The 15682-nt window shown below is 31.4% G+C and overlaps 1 protein-coding gene across 2 annotated transcripts; it reads left to right on the top strand.

Annotated features, from left to right (window-relative positions):
* Positions 1-4151: 4151 nt before the first annotated feature.
* LOC114377224 (AT-rich interactive domain-containing protein 6-like) lies at positions 4152-10519 on the top strand. 2 transcript variants are annotated; one of them, XM_028335652.1, is made up of 13 exons: positions 4152-4315; positions 4700-5537; positions 5649-5688; positions 5850-5902; positions 6494-6539; positions 7097-7189; positions 8056-8163; positions 8272-8323; positions 8414-8495; positions 8692-8758; positions 8834-8884; positions 9640-9732; positions 10119-10519. In XM_028335652.1, exons 2-13 carry the CDS (start codon positions 4738-4740, stop codon positions 10218-10220), a joined length of 1587 nt encoding a protein of 528 aa, XP_028191453.1. In that variant the 5' UTR covers positions 4152-4315; positions 4700-4737; the 3' UTR covers positions 10221-10519. The 2 variants fall into 2 exon arrangements, with proteins under 2 accessions (XP_028191453.1, XP_028191452.1); XM_028335651.1 differs by having other exon boundaries at positions 4154-4368.
* Positions 10520-15682: the final 5163 nt, after the last annotated feature.

Here is a 15682-nt window from a genome sequence, read left to right as displayed (position 1 = left end):
ATACCAATAAGATGAATTCACTTCCAACAAAAAGTTGAATTCATGTCCAATTAGAGAAAAAAAAATAAAGTGTTAAAATATTTTCAGGTTAAAAATGGTATCATGTCTTTTATGGAGTTAAGAGAAAAAAGATAAGAATATTTTAAACATAAATTTTCATTAAAAATCATCTAATTAACATGTGTCTAGTTTCTGTTAAATTATTAAATGATGTTTAGAAAAGAAAAGTCTAGATGTAATGTGAGTTAAATAATTAAAAAAATTATAGGATAAAAAAATATAAGATACAATTTAAAATATATATATATATATATATATAAGAAATACAAATATAATTTACTAAAAAAAATGTACCGAATGCAGAAGTAGATCCCATCGCACTACAATTATTGATAGAATTTATGTGACTGTAGAACAATCCAGACAATTGATCAAACTTGAGACAGAACAATCTTTGCTACACCGGTGTTCATGATTGAGACAAAACGAACAAATATATATTGATACCTATATTTTTTAAATATAGGTACCTTCTTAAAAATATTTATAAATTTTTCTTGATCATAAATAAAACTGTAAGACAATTCAGATATATACGTAATTGAAAGTTTTATTTTATCTAAAAAATAATTATGTGTAATTGGTGTAAATAATTAATTATAGCTTGACTGAACAATACTATCCGCAAGTGGAACACTGTCACCCCCTATATTGAGCCCCAGTCCCTAATATGACATGACATTGTATATATGTATTATCATTATCAATATATGGTGATGCTGATGCATTGTTGCTTTGTTGCCATGTACTAATTGGCACCATGAGTATGACTCTATGAAATTAACCTACAACCATGGTGCCCAACAACTGTCAATTTTTTTCACATATTTTTGACACATGTACGAACCAATTTAATTACAACCACTATGTGAAGTTAGTTTCCTTTGAATTCAGCATCAGAATTAGGGGCTAACAAGGCTGGCCTTGTATATTTTTTTTTTCTTAAAAATTCTAGTCCTCTATATTTATGTTTCAGCACTACTCAACTCATTGCCACAATGAAATATTTAATATCAAAATTTTTAAAACCAACTCTTTTTTTTAGCAACCACACATTCCAAGCTTTATCTATTTCTTGATCATGCATCAGTTTTTTATCCATCATCATAACAATTGTATAAAGAAAGCATGCGAAAAAGACATTGATCGTGGTTAAGTTTTAAAGGGGGGTTTTGGGCCTCAGTTAATACAAAATAAAAATAAAGGTAAAGATATGTGCACTTCAATTTTTGATTGCAGAAGATTTTGATGCCTCAATTAGAGCAGGATCTAGTACACATGCTTGTAGTTTTTCATTGATAGGTCATTTATAAACATGATTTTATGAATTTTCCATGGGACTTGTGGTTCATTGATTTAACAAGTATATATGAGTGATTGTTACATAACACTACATATTTTAAGAAGATTTGTCTACAATGGATTGAGATTCACAAATAAATGTAGAATAAGTGGTGGATATTGTTTATATAAATGCAAACATATTTCCTCTTAGAATAATATTTATAATTTTTCAGTAAGACTTTTTTAAATATTTTTTTGCCAAAATTGTAAATTTTCTACATAGTTGAATTTTTATTCAATAATATTTCCATAATAGCATAAACACAATTCGAAAAGTTAGATCATTTGTTTCAATAAATGAATTGAATATTAATTAGTTCAAGTAACTCTCAAAATTAAATGAGACCTACCAAGAATCGATAGAATTGATGACTCAGTTTAGATTCTTGTTTGCAGTGTTTCAAACTCAATTTTGTAACATTTTTTGTTACCCCTGAAATGTATGTTTGCACACTTATATTTTGCCTGAAACCAAGTTTCCATTCAAGCAAGACCAAGCTTTCTTTTGTAAACTCGGTTTGCAAAATGAAAACTACTCCGAAAGTTGCCAACCTTACCTTCACCATAAAAAAATTAATTATTTTTTACCATGAATTTAATTCAAGCACACTATAGAGGATATATGAGATTATGATTTTAAAAGACTATTTTAGTATAAAAAAATCCTGTGAATTTTAAAAGATTTTGTAAGAACGTAATGATTTTTAATATTTTTTTTTTAAACTTTTAACATTAGGATTTTGTAGTTCATATTTTAATAAATTTACAAAATATGAATTCATAAGATTTGAAGGACATTACCAACTTTTAAGATTTTAAAGGATTCTATAAATTTTTAAAAAATATTCAAAATTATTAATAAAGATCCATAAATTTTATTCATCTACCACTTTAAATAAAACTCATCTTATACAAAAAAAATCATAAACTTGTTGCATAACAAATTAATTTATCCTAACATATTTACAAGTACACTAGGTTCATTTCTCTTCAATCATTAATCCTGATAATTGTATAAAAATTATATATCACGATATCTGTCAATAGTATGAATATTTGTAGTCATTTTCATAATAACGATCTCACCAAACAAAAAATATATCCAACAATTATTTTAAATCTCATTTATATATTTATTTCAAAATTATATATTTATCATGTTCATATATATTTACGTTCATTTATATGCATAAACACTTGGTCAAGATGCCCTCCAAATTCAAAAAGTTAGGAAAATCTCTCATATCTTACGTTTCAAGACATATTGACCATTGGTAGAAAGAGTAAAATAAATTATAAATATCTATCGCTTTCAATAAAGGATTGTATGTGATGGGAAAAGAAAAATATGTCAATTTACAAGAAAAGAAAGAAAGTCTTATGAAATTTTAAGGGTTTTAGTGAAATTGTTTAATGTGTAATTTTTTCATAAAAAGTCTCATGAAATCCATTGAAATCCATCATAAGAAAGAATCCATCAAGATTTATATATTTTTTTAATACCATAAGATTTCTTTTAAGTTGTAAAAAATCTTAATTGAATACCAATAAATTTTATTGAATTTCTTAAAAAATCTTAATAGTCTTAATTGAATATCACAAGACTTATTTCTATTATTTAAAAATCTTGATTAAATACCTTAAGACTTTTTTACAAAAAAGAAGTCTTTTAAAATCCTTTCAAAACCTAATTGAATACAACTCCTAAGACGATTAAAAGCATGCTTTCTTCTGTAGGTCAACAACTATTAAAGCATGCATGTTGTAATTACTAATTACTATTTCACCATCAATATTGAGTATAAGTAAACAAATGTCTAGGACCCATTGGATATTATTATATTTATTCTCATTTTTTTTAAGTACATCCCTTTTTCTTTAAAAAAATTCAAATTACTTAAATAGTCTTTTCTTTTCAAACTTTTTTCTCTCCATTGCACACTTCCTTTTTTATAGCAACAACATTTTTCCTCTCTTTCATGACACTCCCTCCTCTCTTTCACCCCTTCATTCCCCTTCGATCTCTTGCTTCGGTCTCCCTTTATTTTTTTTTTCCTCTCTTGCTTAGTTTCTTAATCTAATGTATGTTAGGATTTTTCTATCTTCAAAATTCCATTGCAGTATGTTTACACTCCCACTACTTTTCTTCATTGTTTTGTTTTTGTCCTCTTAAATACACCATTAATGTCTTATTTGTCCAAGTTGATGCAGTTGAGCACCCCTTAGAGTTGTTCAGATGAATGAAAAATATTAATTCTATGTTTTATCCACTTCAATTACTCCACCATCGTATACTATTTTTATTATATATGTTTTTTTGATGGTCTTAGTGTTCTACTTGAATTTTTTTGAAAGTTTTTTTTTAACATTATGGGAAGTACTTTTCTAAACAGTTTTATTTTTAAACATTTTGGAAAGTACTTTGTGGAACACAAAAATACATAGTACTTTTGAGAATATTAAAAATAAGTTGTGTTTCAAAAATTAATTTCTAAAATACTAATGAAAAAACATTTTTAGGTAAAGTAAATTCTAAAATAATGGTTATGTATCAACGTTAAAGGTATAAATGATAATAAAAATTAGAGTAAAGAAGGGAGTGTACTTAGTAAAAAGTGAGTGGATTTAGCAAAAGCCCTTAGCCCTTTGCTTTATGCTATTTGGGCTGCCATAAAAATAACACGACCCCATTTTAGGTCCAAAATCTCCACACCGCTTTGAGTCCAGGCAGCAACGACGTCGTATCGTCGACCCCGGCATTGCCCGGCGCGTGGCGCGTGTCACCAAGCGCGCATCAAAATCTGCCGCTTCAACCAACAATTTGTGCTGGGAAATTCCTGTCAAACTGCAGAGAAGAGGGCAAACAATTAGGGTTTTTCAAATTCAACATTTCTTCGTTTACCAATTTTAGGTTTTTTTCTCTCCTCACTCTGTTGCCTTACCTTTCAATTGCAATTCGTACAGGTAATACTACATTGCGTTGTTTATTTTTATTTTTATTTTTTTCATTTTTCTTTATTTTTCCCCCTAAACTTCGAATTGATTTATTCTGTTCTCTTGAATGCCTGCAAATAATTTCACAAGCACACTTTTCAGCTTTTTGAATTTCATAAGCACATAGTTCTGTGGCGCCTTTTTCATTTTTTAATTGCACAATTAACCGTGATTGTCTACTAGAGTGATGGTTGACTGTCTAGGGTTTAGTTCTTAGGGTTTAAATTTTCCCTTCTGTTAATATGTGGTAGGAATTTCTGGTCTCTCTTTTTTCTTAAATTCCTGTAATGGGTTGGTGTAGGAGGTTGTTGTATTCTCATGCACAATTGAAACTGGCAAATGAGTGATGCAAAAGAAAACGAGGAAGCTGGCCAGGGGGTGCCCTCGGTCGTGGAAGAAAACCAGCAGTTGGTTGATGCAGAGGTTCAAGATCAACCTGAAGCTGCCTCTGCTCCTGTTCCAGTAGAGGAAACTTCAAATCATGTTGAAATTGGGTCAGATCATGTTGAAAATACGAAGGAAGAGCCACCTGCTGAGGATAAAAATGTAGAATTAGAGGTTGTTTCAGAGGGAATTCCACAAGATGTTCAAAATACTCTTCTCTCTGTCCCAGTAGAGGCTGATGCTCAAATTTTGGATAGGACTGAGTCTGAAGAAGCTGAAGCTTCTGGTGCGAAGGTGGAGGCTGATGAATTACCACAGAATAATAAGGAGGCTGAGAATAATGATGATATTCATCAAAAAAGTAATGGCGATGTTGAGATGGCTGTGGAGGTTAAGCCTGAAGACTGTGGAATGGCTGATAGTAAAGCATGTGATAATGGTGACCCTGTGCTTGCAAGTCATAATGAGCCTGCTACGCCACAGCCTGCTCCTGCAGATACAAACACTGAAATTATGAATGTATTAGAAGTTGAGAATAAGGTTGATGAAAAGCAAGTGGCTGAACCTGCAGATAACGGGAATTCAAACTCAAAGCACATGCTTTTCTTGGATGCCGACCATTCCTATGATGGTAATGAGTCAGGAACAGAGGAAGAACAGTCAGCATTTATGAAGGAGCTTGAAAACTTCTTTAGGGAGAGGAGCATGGAATTCAAACCTCCCAAATTCTACGGAGAAGGACTAAATTGCCTTAAGTGAGTTATGCATGATCATTTAAACTTTCTCTTATCTTTAAATATGACATAAATACACAATTCTAAAATGTTATCACTCTGGTCTAATGCTTAATTATTGATGAATATAAGGCTGTGGAGAGCTGTAACGAGATTGGGCGGCTATGACAAGGTATTCAAGTAATTTTACACTTGATGAGCAAAATTTTAAGGGGTTGTTATTTGAGCCAAATTAACTTTGATTACACTCTCAGCTATTAGTTTGTTTATATCAGATCCCTTGTTTTGATTGTTTCCGAGATGTACACCTAATTGTCTTGTAATTATAAATAGGTGACTTCATGTAAATTATGGCGGCAAGTGGGAGAGTCTTTCAAACCTCCGAAGTAAGAACCAACTTGCTCTTTCATGTTCTGATCTTGTTTATGGCTCTGAAATAAAAGTCTTTTTTATATATGCAGTTTTGTATCTATGCCTTGTGTAGCCAATAAAAAAAAATCTATGCCTTGTGTCTCTTTTAAGTGTTATTGACTGTAAAGTTTTGATATGTTTTCTGTTGATTTTGCTAATTATAGCCACTGTGCTATGGTAGTATGCATTGGAAAGGGTGCTGAGAGAAATTGAAGGGTTTTTCAACGTTCTAAGTATCGATGGAAAGTGTTAGATGCTTATTTTAAGCTATGAATGGTTGATTTAAGAAAGCATAGTAGCTTTTAGCTTTAAAGCAGCTGTTTTCATTATTTAAGACATGGATTGCTTGTGTCCTTCCAATATTTCTTCAACGGTTTTGGCTTTTTCCCAGATCTTATCCAACTGCACATTGTTTACCTTTTCTTTTCCTTTTTATTGGGTGGGTGGGGAGTTGGGGAGGTTGTTGGAATACTGTGAGCTGTTTGAATGGAATTGATACATAATATAATATACTATAATATAATATATAATATATTAATACAGTTCTCTGTTTTCAACCGATGCAGGACATGCACCACTGTCTCATGGACTTTTCGGGGATTTTATGAGAAGGTGATTCTACATTAATAAGTTATACTCTAGTTTTTTTTTTATTAATCGCTTTCACTAATTACACATATAGTTTATATATGTGCTTGGTTGATGTTCCTTTAAAGCTTACAAGTAGGTCTTTTGTTTGTGCTTGAATATTGACTTTTGATGTAGATAATCAACATTTACCTGAATTTCTTGGACAGTGTCTGTTACATTGTTACCATTCTTGTTCTGTCTGTTAAGATAATGTCATTCATGCTATGACCCTATTGGATAAGATTTCATACCATTTGCATAGTTTCCTTGTGCCCCTAAATTTTCTCTTGATTTATTTAATACTTAACTGTGACATGGGATACATTTCCTATTTGTTTGCTTTCTGACAGTTGGATATAAATATCTAGCTATGCTTGATTTAGAGGTTAGTATGACATATAGGTTTATTTCATTAGTATTTTTCCTATTTGCAAAATGTCAGAAAATTGTATCAGATATTGTGCCTTTAGTACTATGCAGTTTGTTATCCATGTCTTAACCCTTACTTCATTCTTGCTGTTTGTGATATCCTACACCAGGCACTTCTTGATTATGAAAGACATAAAATACAAGGTGGTGAGCTGAATGTGCCTGTTGCTTCTCATCCAGAGCCTATAAATATTGAAAATCAGGTGATATGTAATTTTTATTTTTGCTTTTCATAGCATGAGAAAATATATATAAGGCCCATTCTCATCAAATCCCCTGATATGAGATGGGGAATTATTGGAAAATCACATTTGGTAACACCATAATTTCATTAATTTCCTGTGTTTGGATTTAGCTTATTTTGTATTTGAAACAACTTGTAATCAAGAACTTTCTTCAAGAGCTTTTGGGAGAATGAAAAGTGTTGTTTCTCCCAAAATAAATGAAAATCAAATATGCATGTACTATAAATTTATCTGGGTACAATACTGCAATAAACATTTTTTGTCTGTCAAATTTATTTGTTCTGGTTTGATAAAATTTTTAGCATCTATTTATCATTTCAAATTGCCCCTGATATGTTTTATCTCTTATAATTTCAGTTGCTGGCATATGTTGCTTCTTATATTTAATAATTAGAAGATTGTTTTGAAGTCAAGTAGCATCATTATTTTGCAGTTACTTCTTTCTAGATATTAAATTTTATGCAGGGTAATTTCTTGCCTCACAATTTAAGAAGGCCAATGTAAATTTTTGTTTCCACCACGAAAATAGGTTTCATTTGTATGCCTCTAGTCATGTATACAAATTTTCTCCCCCTCTCTATCCATAGACAAGTAATGACTGCACGAGTTTAAGGTGTCATTAACTGAGATAAATTTCATGTCTAATTTGATTTAACAGTATCTGAAATTGGTTTGAATTTCTACTGTTTTTTCAATCAAGTAAATTCCTCCTTTAGTTGTGGTAAGCTCTGCAAGGGGAATTGTACTATGGCTCTCTGTCATTTTTCCTGTGACCATTATTAATTTATGTCTTATAATCATTTTTAAATTATGGGAAAATTCAGGCCTCAGCATCAGGTAGAGCCCGGAGAGATGCTGCAGCACGGGCTATGCAGGGTTGGCACTCACAACGTCTCCTAGGCAATGGTGAAGTTAGTGACCCTATTATTAAGGTCCGGAGAATTTTGAATTATTCATTTTTGTTCTCCTGAATTATTTTTCATTGTCTGTTACTCTGTTTTGGCCTCCATATAATTGTTTAATACTTTTGTTTTTCTTAGGATAGGAATTCTGTGTCTGTGCAAAAGCGTGAAAAGCAGCTTAAAAGCATCAGTATGTCCTTCATCCTATTGCTTTCATTTTTAACAGTATAGCAGGTGTTAAATGATTCTTACCTTTGGATTATCTCCCTTATTGACTCAGATATACACAAACGAAAGAAGCCATCTTCACCTTACATGGATAATGCAGTCAAAGCTGCACGCAGTAAACCATCTAAACCACAGTTAAGATCGGATTGCTTCATTTTCTATCTCGCTTTTTCTTGTGTGTTGTGCTTACTTAATACTTGTAGCTTTGTCTAGTTAATAAGTGAAATGTGTTGCCAACCTGTTGCTTTGGTTGAAACTAGAAAGTGTTTACTTTGGGACTTTGGTTTATCCGCTGACTTGCTTGCCTTTATTGATTTGTGTGGGTGCTAGATTGGACACAACTGTGATTGATATTGGGCCTCCTGCTGATTGGGTAAAAGTGAATGTACAAAAAACTGTAAGTTCTCTATCTTGTTCAAATAAATGAGTCATATATGTAATTCCTTATTTCAATGAAAACTCTTCTGTGCAGAAAGATTGTTTTGAGGTATATGCTTTAGTTCCTGGCCTACTGCGGGAAGAGGTATGCATTCTGGTTGTTATATATTTCTTTTATCTGTATTAATCTGTGTTGTGATGAAAATTAAGCATATCATTTTTGCTATTTCTCTCCTTCCTTTGAGAGGAAGTTGCAATATGGGAGAGGCAAAAGTCATGGTAGTGAGTGGGAAATTCAGTGTATATGAGGACAAGTTTACCTGTTTATAGAAGATTCTGGACCCTTCAACATTGAGCTGTAAACAAAAGAAGTTGATTACCTAATTTTGTATTGAATTGCAAAATTGTGTGTAGGTCCATGATAAATTTGTGTACTGCTAGTGACAACCCCTTTGTATAATAAATATATACAACGATGATAGTGTTCATACAGCAAAATGTTCCATAACAATGCTATTTATAGTTTATGAGCTACATAGGACCCTTGAAAAATTATTGGTGTAAGTTGTGATATCTTGAACTAGCTATTTCATTAACGCTGTTTTCTTTTTTTCAAAAAAATGAAAAGAAAAATGATTTAACTTCTATTTGAAGATTTTCATTTTGGAAGATGATGAATCAGAATTAACTTCTAAAGTAAAAGTGTTAGACTGATTCTAAATTTTCGTTTTCTGGCCTTTATTTTATCACTTGTAAAGTCTGTTGAAAATTTTCCTTTATTGAAGTTTGTTAGCTTTTAATTCAATAAGCTATAATCTTAAATGTATAACTTACACTACTGAATGTCTGAAGTGGAATTGTGGATGATGATGTATAATATGTATGCTTTTCTAAAACCAGGTCCGTGTACAGTCAGACCCTGCAGGACGCCTAGTCATAAGTGGGGAGCCTGAGCATCCCAACAATCCTTGGGGTGTGACACCTTTCAAAAAGGTATGTTTTCATTTTCTTCAACAATGAAAAAAATGCGTCTTTCTTTGAAATTTTTCAACACAACTGCTATTGTTTAAACTTTCAACTTGCAGATATGTATTGTTTACATGTTATAACAATCCGTGGTCTGTGTTAATTTCCTGCAATTTTAGTCTTGGTACCAAAAAACACCGCTGAATTTAAAATGAAACTATCACCCCGTGTCTGTATCAAAATATTACCCTGCTTCACTAGAGTCACAATTTTATTTTTTTGATATTCCGGGTTGTAAGTAATTGATACAGTACTTACTAATGCATTCCATATTTAAACTCTTTGGTTTGTACATGATTCATCTGGAATACTATGTTGTTATTCGTCCCTTCAACACAATTTTATGAATTCAGGTTGTCAGCTTGCCCTCAAGAATTGATCCTCATCAGACGTCTGCGGTGGTGACACTGCATGGGCAGTTGTTTGTTCGTGTCCCATTTGAACATGCAGAATAGTGGTCGCTTATGCTTTCAATGCCTCTCTCTTTGATCATGATATATATGTAGGATAGTTGACCCGGAAATCATGTAGAAAAATTATTTCTGCCTGCAAAACATGCCAATTTCTAGCTTAGCGTAGCATTTATTTTAATGTTTTAGTTCACTTATAAATTCTCGTACATGATTTTCTCAAAGAATATTTTAACCTTGTTAATATGAGCTAGGTAGGATTCTGTAATTGCTGAGGATCAATGTTGTAATATTGCAACTTGGTTAGTGAGATTACATTAAACTTTTGACCTTTTATATGTTGCTACTATTGTATTTAATCTGTTCCATTTGTTCCTCTACAGTAATTATCTGGTAGGTTTTTCATTAGTGTAATTTTTCTAATTGACTAATTACAACAACCGAAGTTGTACCCCATTATATAAGATTGGCTATATAGATCTTACGATGTCATTGGACATGGATAAAGACCAAATTCTAAGGAATGTTCACCTAGATTTTTCATAATTTCTTTCAGGCAGTGTTTGCATAAGAGATTTCAAAATTTCAAAGATTTTTGTCTCATCAAGAGTAAGCAGTATAATGCCTATATGGATTGGTTCTATTAAAAGTAAATTCTGTTCACTGAAATATTTGTAGTTTAATGACTATGAAATAAAATATACAAGTCTTTGTGATGGCTTAGATAAGCGCTACGAGATGCCGTATTTTTTTTTTCTTTTTTTGAGGTTAGACATGCTTTTTTTCTTTTTCGAGAGAGACATGCATTATTTTTAAACCATGTAAAAAGAGTAAAAAACAAACAATTTTGTCAATTTCAAAGAAAAACCTTAAGTGTGTGTTTGGATAGAGAATTTTAACTGAGGAAAATAATTTATTAGAGAATTTAAATTTCTTTAATTTAAAATTCATTGTGCAGATTGCTTTTTTTATGAAATTTAAATTTTTTGAAATTTTAAAATAAAATTATAAACAATTAAAAATGTGAAATTTTAATTTCTTTCTAAAAGGTGAGAAATTGAAATTCTCTTCTTAATAGAAGAACCTTTCAAAATGTTCGCATGTTTCCTTTATCACCTTCATCTTCTCTTCAAGTTTTCTCGAAATCTTGTTCTTGAACTCGTGACTCTTCGCTCACATCGATGATCTTCTTCTTCGACAAGCTCTGTTCGAGCTCGTTGATTGACGATCGGGTGCGGCCATAGGGAGACACGAGGAACTGCACCCGTCAGTAAGGGGAGCAGTTCGTCGCCTATCACGCGACGAAGGTGTTCGTCGGTACGGAGAGCCTAGGCCATGCCTTGCATCGTTGACTGTGGTCGAATGTGGTGGTGGTATGAGTTAACGTGTCTTAGTACGACTCCTCATGCCACATTAGTTTTATTCTCTTTGGAAGCACATCAATTATATATTTTCTTTTCTTTGCATTCATTTTCTTTCATTCTCATAATTTTTATTTTTTTTATTGAAACACAAAATTTTAAAAGTAAAAAAATTCAATTAAAATATTTAAAAGTCTTAAAATTTAAAAATCCTCGTACAAACATATAGTAAATAAATAGATGATAATGGTCAACAATGAAATGCGTGCAAATAGTATTATCATTTAACACATGGACAGCTACAATTACAGAGTATGTATACGGATATCTGTCTTTTTTGTCCTTTTCTTCTTCTTTTTTATGGGTCCTGGTATGATATGGTTAAAGAAATAAAAAAAAATTATTAAAAATCTAATGGGAGTACCTTTTAGAATTATAGGAGGCACATTTTTTGCATTCTAATAAAACTCTTTCCTTATTTACTCTTTTAACCAATATTCTAAAAAATTAGTTGATATTTATCTTTTTCTATTTATCTTTGGCAACTGAGAAGTAATACTATTTTGTTATTTATTACTCAAGTCCCGTGCTCATGGGAAGAAAAGGAAGAAAAACGGAAAAAATATTTGAATGTGAAATTTCAGTTTTTTTAGGAGGTACAAGTATTTGTTTAATTATTATATATTGACTTTTGATATCTCTAACAAATTTAAACTTGACTTTCTTTGTGGTCAATAATGGTTTTCTTTGATACATTTTCTCGTAGACTTAACGTTCTAAACTACATTCAAAATCACGATGTTGATGTCATCCATTCAAAATGAAAATTAATTTATATTAATAATAAATTAGTTTAAACTTTTTTTCTTTTTGAAGGATAGTTTAAACTTTTTATTAGTGATAAATTTCTTCTTTCATAAATCAGCGGGGGTTGCATTAGATTATACGATAAAATACTCTTGTATTTCAGTTTTTAAAACTATTATTACTTTCTTTTAGCTAAATGTTACTTTTAACCGAAAGCAAACCAAATCTTGCTTCTCGCAAAAACGTTACTTTGGAAAAACAGCAAAGCCAATTCAATGGATATCCACTATAGTAGTAGACATATTTACCAACAATCATATATACAAGCGGTAGTAACTTATATTTTTTAAGACTTGAATTCTTATCCACCTTGCGTATAGAATAAATCTTATTAAAAGAAAAATATTTATTTTATGTGCGCTTATTTCTAATATTATGTCAGAAAAAAAATATTGAGGTTCTCGACTTCCAGAATTTAAAATTGTCAAAACACTGACATAATGTAGTTTATTTATAGTCTTTCACATTGAACTAAAACAATTAAATTAAAGTTATACAAAAAGCACTCACGTACGAAAACAGCATTGTACCAAAAGCGTTTTAAAACTTGTGCGCCTAATAAAATTAAAAAAAAATCCATTTTGAACACATTCTACTTTGGTAATCTTTTGTTGTTTCTTTTGATTAATCCTTCCAACTTACAAATAAGTAGTTCAGAAGTCGGCACTCTTTTGAATATTTGCACGTTAGTAGTTTGGAATTAAATATGTGAAAGTTAATGGATAACCGGTTACGTACAAAACGTTTTATTATGTATGGTTGCTGAAAGTGAAGTTCTTTTGGTTTCGTATGTCAAAGCTACGCTCTTCTTTTAACAAGTACGTACTACACACAAAGGTTGTTTAGACTGGTGAATGAATAGCAATATCCTCATAACCGGCACTCATCAAACCAACTGACAAATACATAGATTGTCCTAAATATAAGGCACTAGTTATGCATGGGATGGGATGAGAGAAACCAATATTACACTATCCTAAATGGAACCAATTTCATCTTTTAAATTATATGTTGGGGGAGATATAACATTGATTTAGCCGTGAAAGAAAAATAAAGGGAAGAAGAGAGATTACAGGTTCAAATTCTCTCATTAACAAAAACTAACCATTAATATTTATCGATAAAAAAATTATTTTTGAATCATAAAAAAATGAAATTTAAAAGAAAATGTTCAATTAAAGGTAATAAATTACATTTTCTCACAAATTAGTCATTGACAAAATCTGTTTTTGTACTATATATATAATATAAGTTTGGTTGGCTTAGTGGTTAAAAAGAAAAGAATGAGAGAAAAAAAAGTTTAAGTGTTGTAAAGTTGGATCCCTTTTGTTGAAAAAAAAATTAACAAATAATATTTTTTTGATAAAAAATTATAAAAGAAAAAGTTTACTCGTTGCAAAGTTGATGGCCAATGTTCAGATGACTTTCTTAGTCTACCTCCCTAAGTATGTTCATTTATTTTCTGTTTCATGAACTAGTTACTTCTACAAATTTAAATTTTGTTTCCCTACGCAAGTTCATTTACCAATAATGTTGGTTCATATATTAGAGAACAAGAAGACAATGCTGAGCTTACCAATCCCACTTTCTAGGACCAACAACTAGTTTCATCTAGAAGACTAGAACCATAATGAAATTTCTTTACTGGAGAGACTTGATGAGCTTATCTGATGGAAAGTATAGACCACTCCCCCTCCCTATCTTAAAGTTCAAAATTAACAAATTAATAACAATCATGAACAATAATAATAGTTTACGAGTAGGTGTTAAAGATAGCATAAAATTTTCAATGAAAACTGTGGATCAGCTACTCTTTTGGAAGATTATTGGATCTTTTGACAAAATCCTGTAGTAATTAAAGGCCCCGTAAATCCTAGGGAGCCATTAGCCCTCAAAGTTCGTTATTATCATTAAAGCTAAGCAGCAATCAAACAAATTTTTAATGGAACACAGAGGTAATTCATCACATTCCGAATAAGAAAAGCCAGTCACTCTACCACACAAAGCCAATTCAAAAGTCAAACGTTGTTAGACTAACGAAGCTTGAATAATAGCCATATTATAATATAGGCTATGCAACTCATTTTTCCGTAATCTCACCAATTTGTTACTCATTATCATATTCTCATTACGCTTTAATTAGTCACCTACTTTGAAAAAGAATAGATGGCATTTTTCTCTTTTTCTTGTTTTTTTACCCTTGGCCCTACCCCACCAATCAATGATTCAAAACACCTTGATTTTTTAAATTGTTTATATATGGTCCCTTCCAATATTTAATCACACACAAGTTTTTCAAGTTTAGTATATCCCGGTCACATATATTACGCCTCAAACTCCATTGTCTTTGCAGCATATTAGACCATCCAAAGTTTTCAAAACAGTCCAAATCCACAAATTTCCAAGCTTCTTCCCTTCATTCTTTTTCATACCACAGACACATCATATTCATTATTACCACACCATCCAAAAAGTCACCCTCCAACCTTATATATTTGTACACAACTCAGGGTGCTAATTATTAGCATTAACCAAAACCAAAACCAAAACCAAAACCAAAACATGGGTCATATGAGTTACAATAGAGTTAGCAGTGGGAGAGCATCATCATCATCTTGCCATGGAAAATGCAGAGGGTTTAGGTTAAACCTCAGAAGGCTTTACTTTCTGCGCCTAAGGAAGAGGTTCACTTTCATACTAAGTATCTTTGATAGCTGGAAACTGTCTTATTCTCAGGCTCTTCAGCTTCTGAAGAACGTGTTCAGAAGAAAAAGTGGCTTCAAAAGAAACTACAGCAACAGCAGCAGAAGTGGTTTAGTGAGGGATGAAGGAATCAAGGGTCATACTGATTGTAGGGCATCATCTTATGGAAGGAATAATTCTTTCTATGCAGAAGCCATTGCCGATTGCTTGGAGTTCATCAAACGAACATCTATTTCTTCCATGGACCAAATTCAAGACCCAGTTGGTCATATTCAAGATAGAAACTCGTGACTCCTTTTGTTTTCTTTTTGGTAGAGGAAATCATGAATACTAGCTTGTTTTTTTGGTTTCCTCTTGATTATTCTGAATTTATCTGGTTTTCTTTTTTCTTTTACTTTTTAGGAAGCATTGAGAAGATATGATATAGTTACTCCTTAATCTGTGTATATATTAATTTCCTCTCAAGTTTTGCATCGGTTGAGTTATTTTCTGTAAACAAGTGTGAAAATTGTCATAAAACTTGTAAAATATTCTTCCTTCTAGTGAGAAATTTCATTCAACATTATGGAGAAGTGT

Source organism: Glycine soja, chromosome 11, assembly GCF_004193775.1.
Source record: "Glycine soja cultivar W05 chromosome 11, ASM419377v2, whole genome shotgun sequence".
Lineage (NCBI taxonomy): Eukaryota > Viridiplantae > Streptophyta > Magnoliopsida > Fabales > Fabaceae > Glycine > Glycine soja.
Note: the sequence above shows the minus strand (reverse complement) of the source record. Positions and strands in the feature narration are given on the sequence as shown.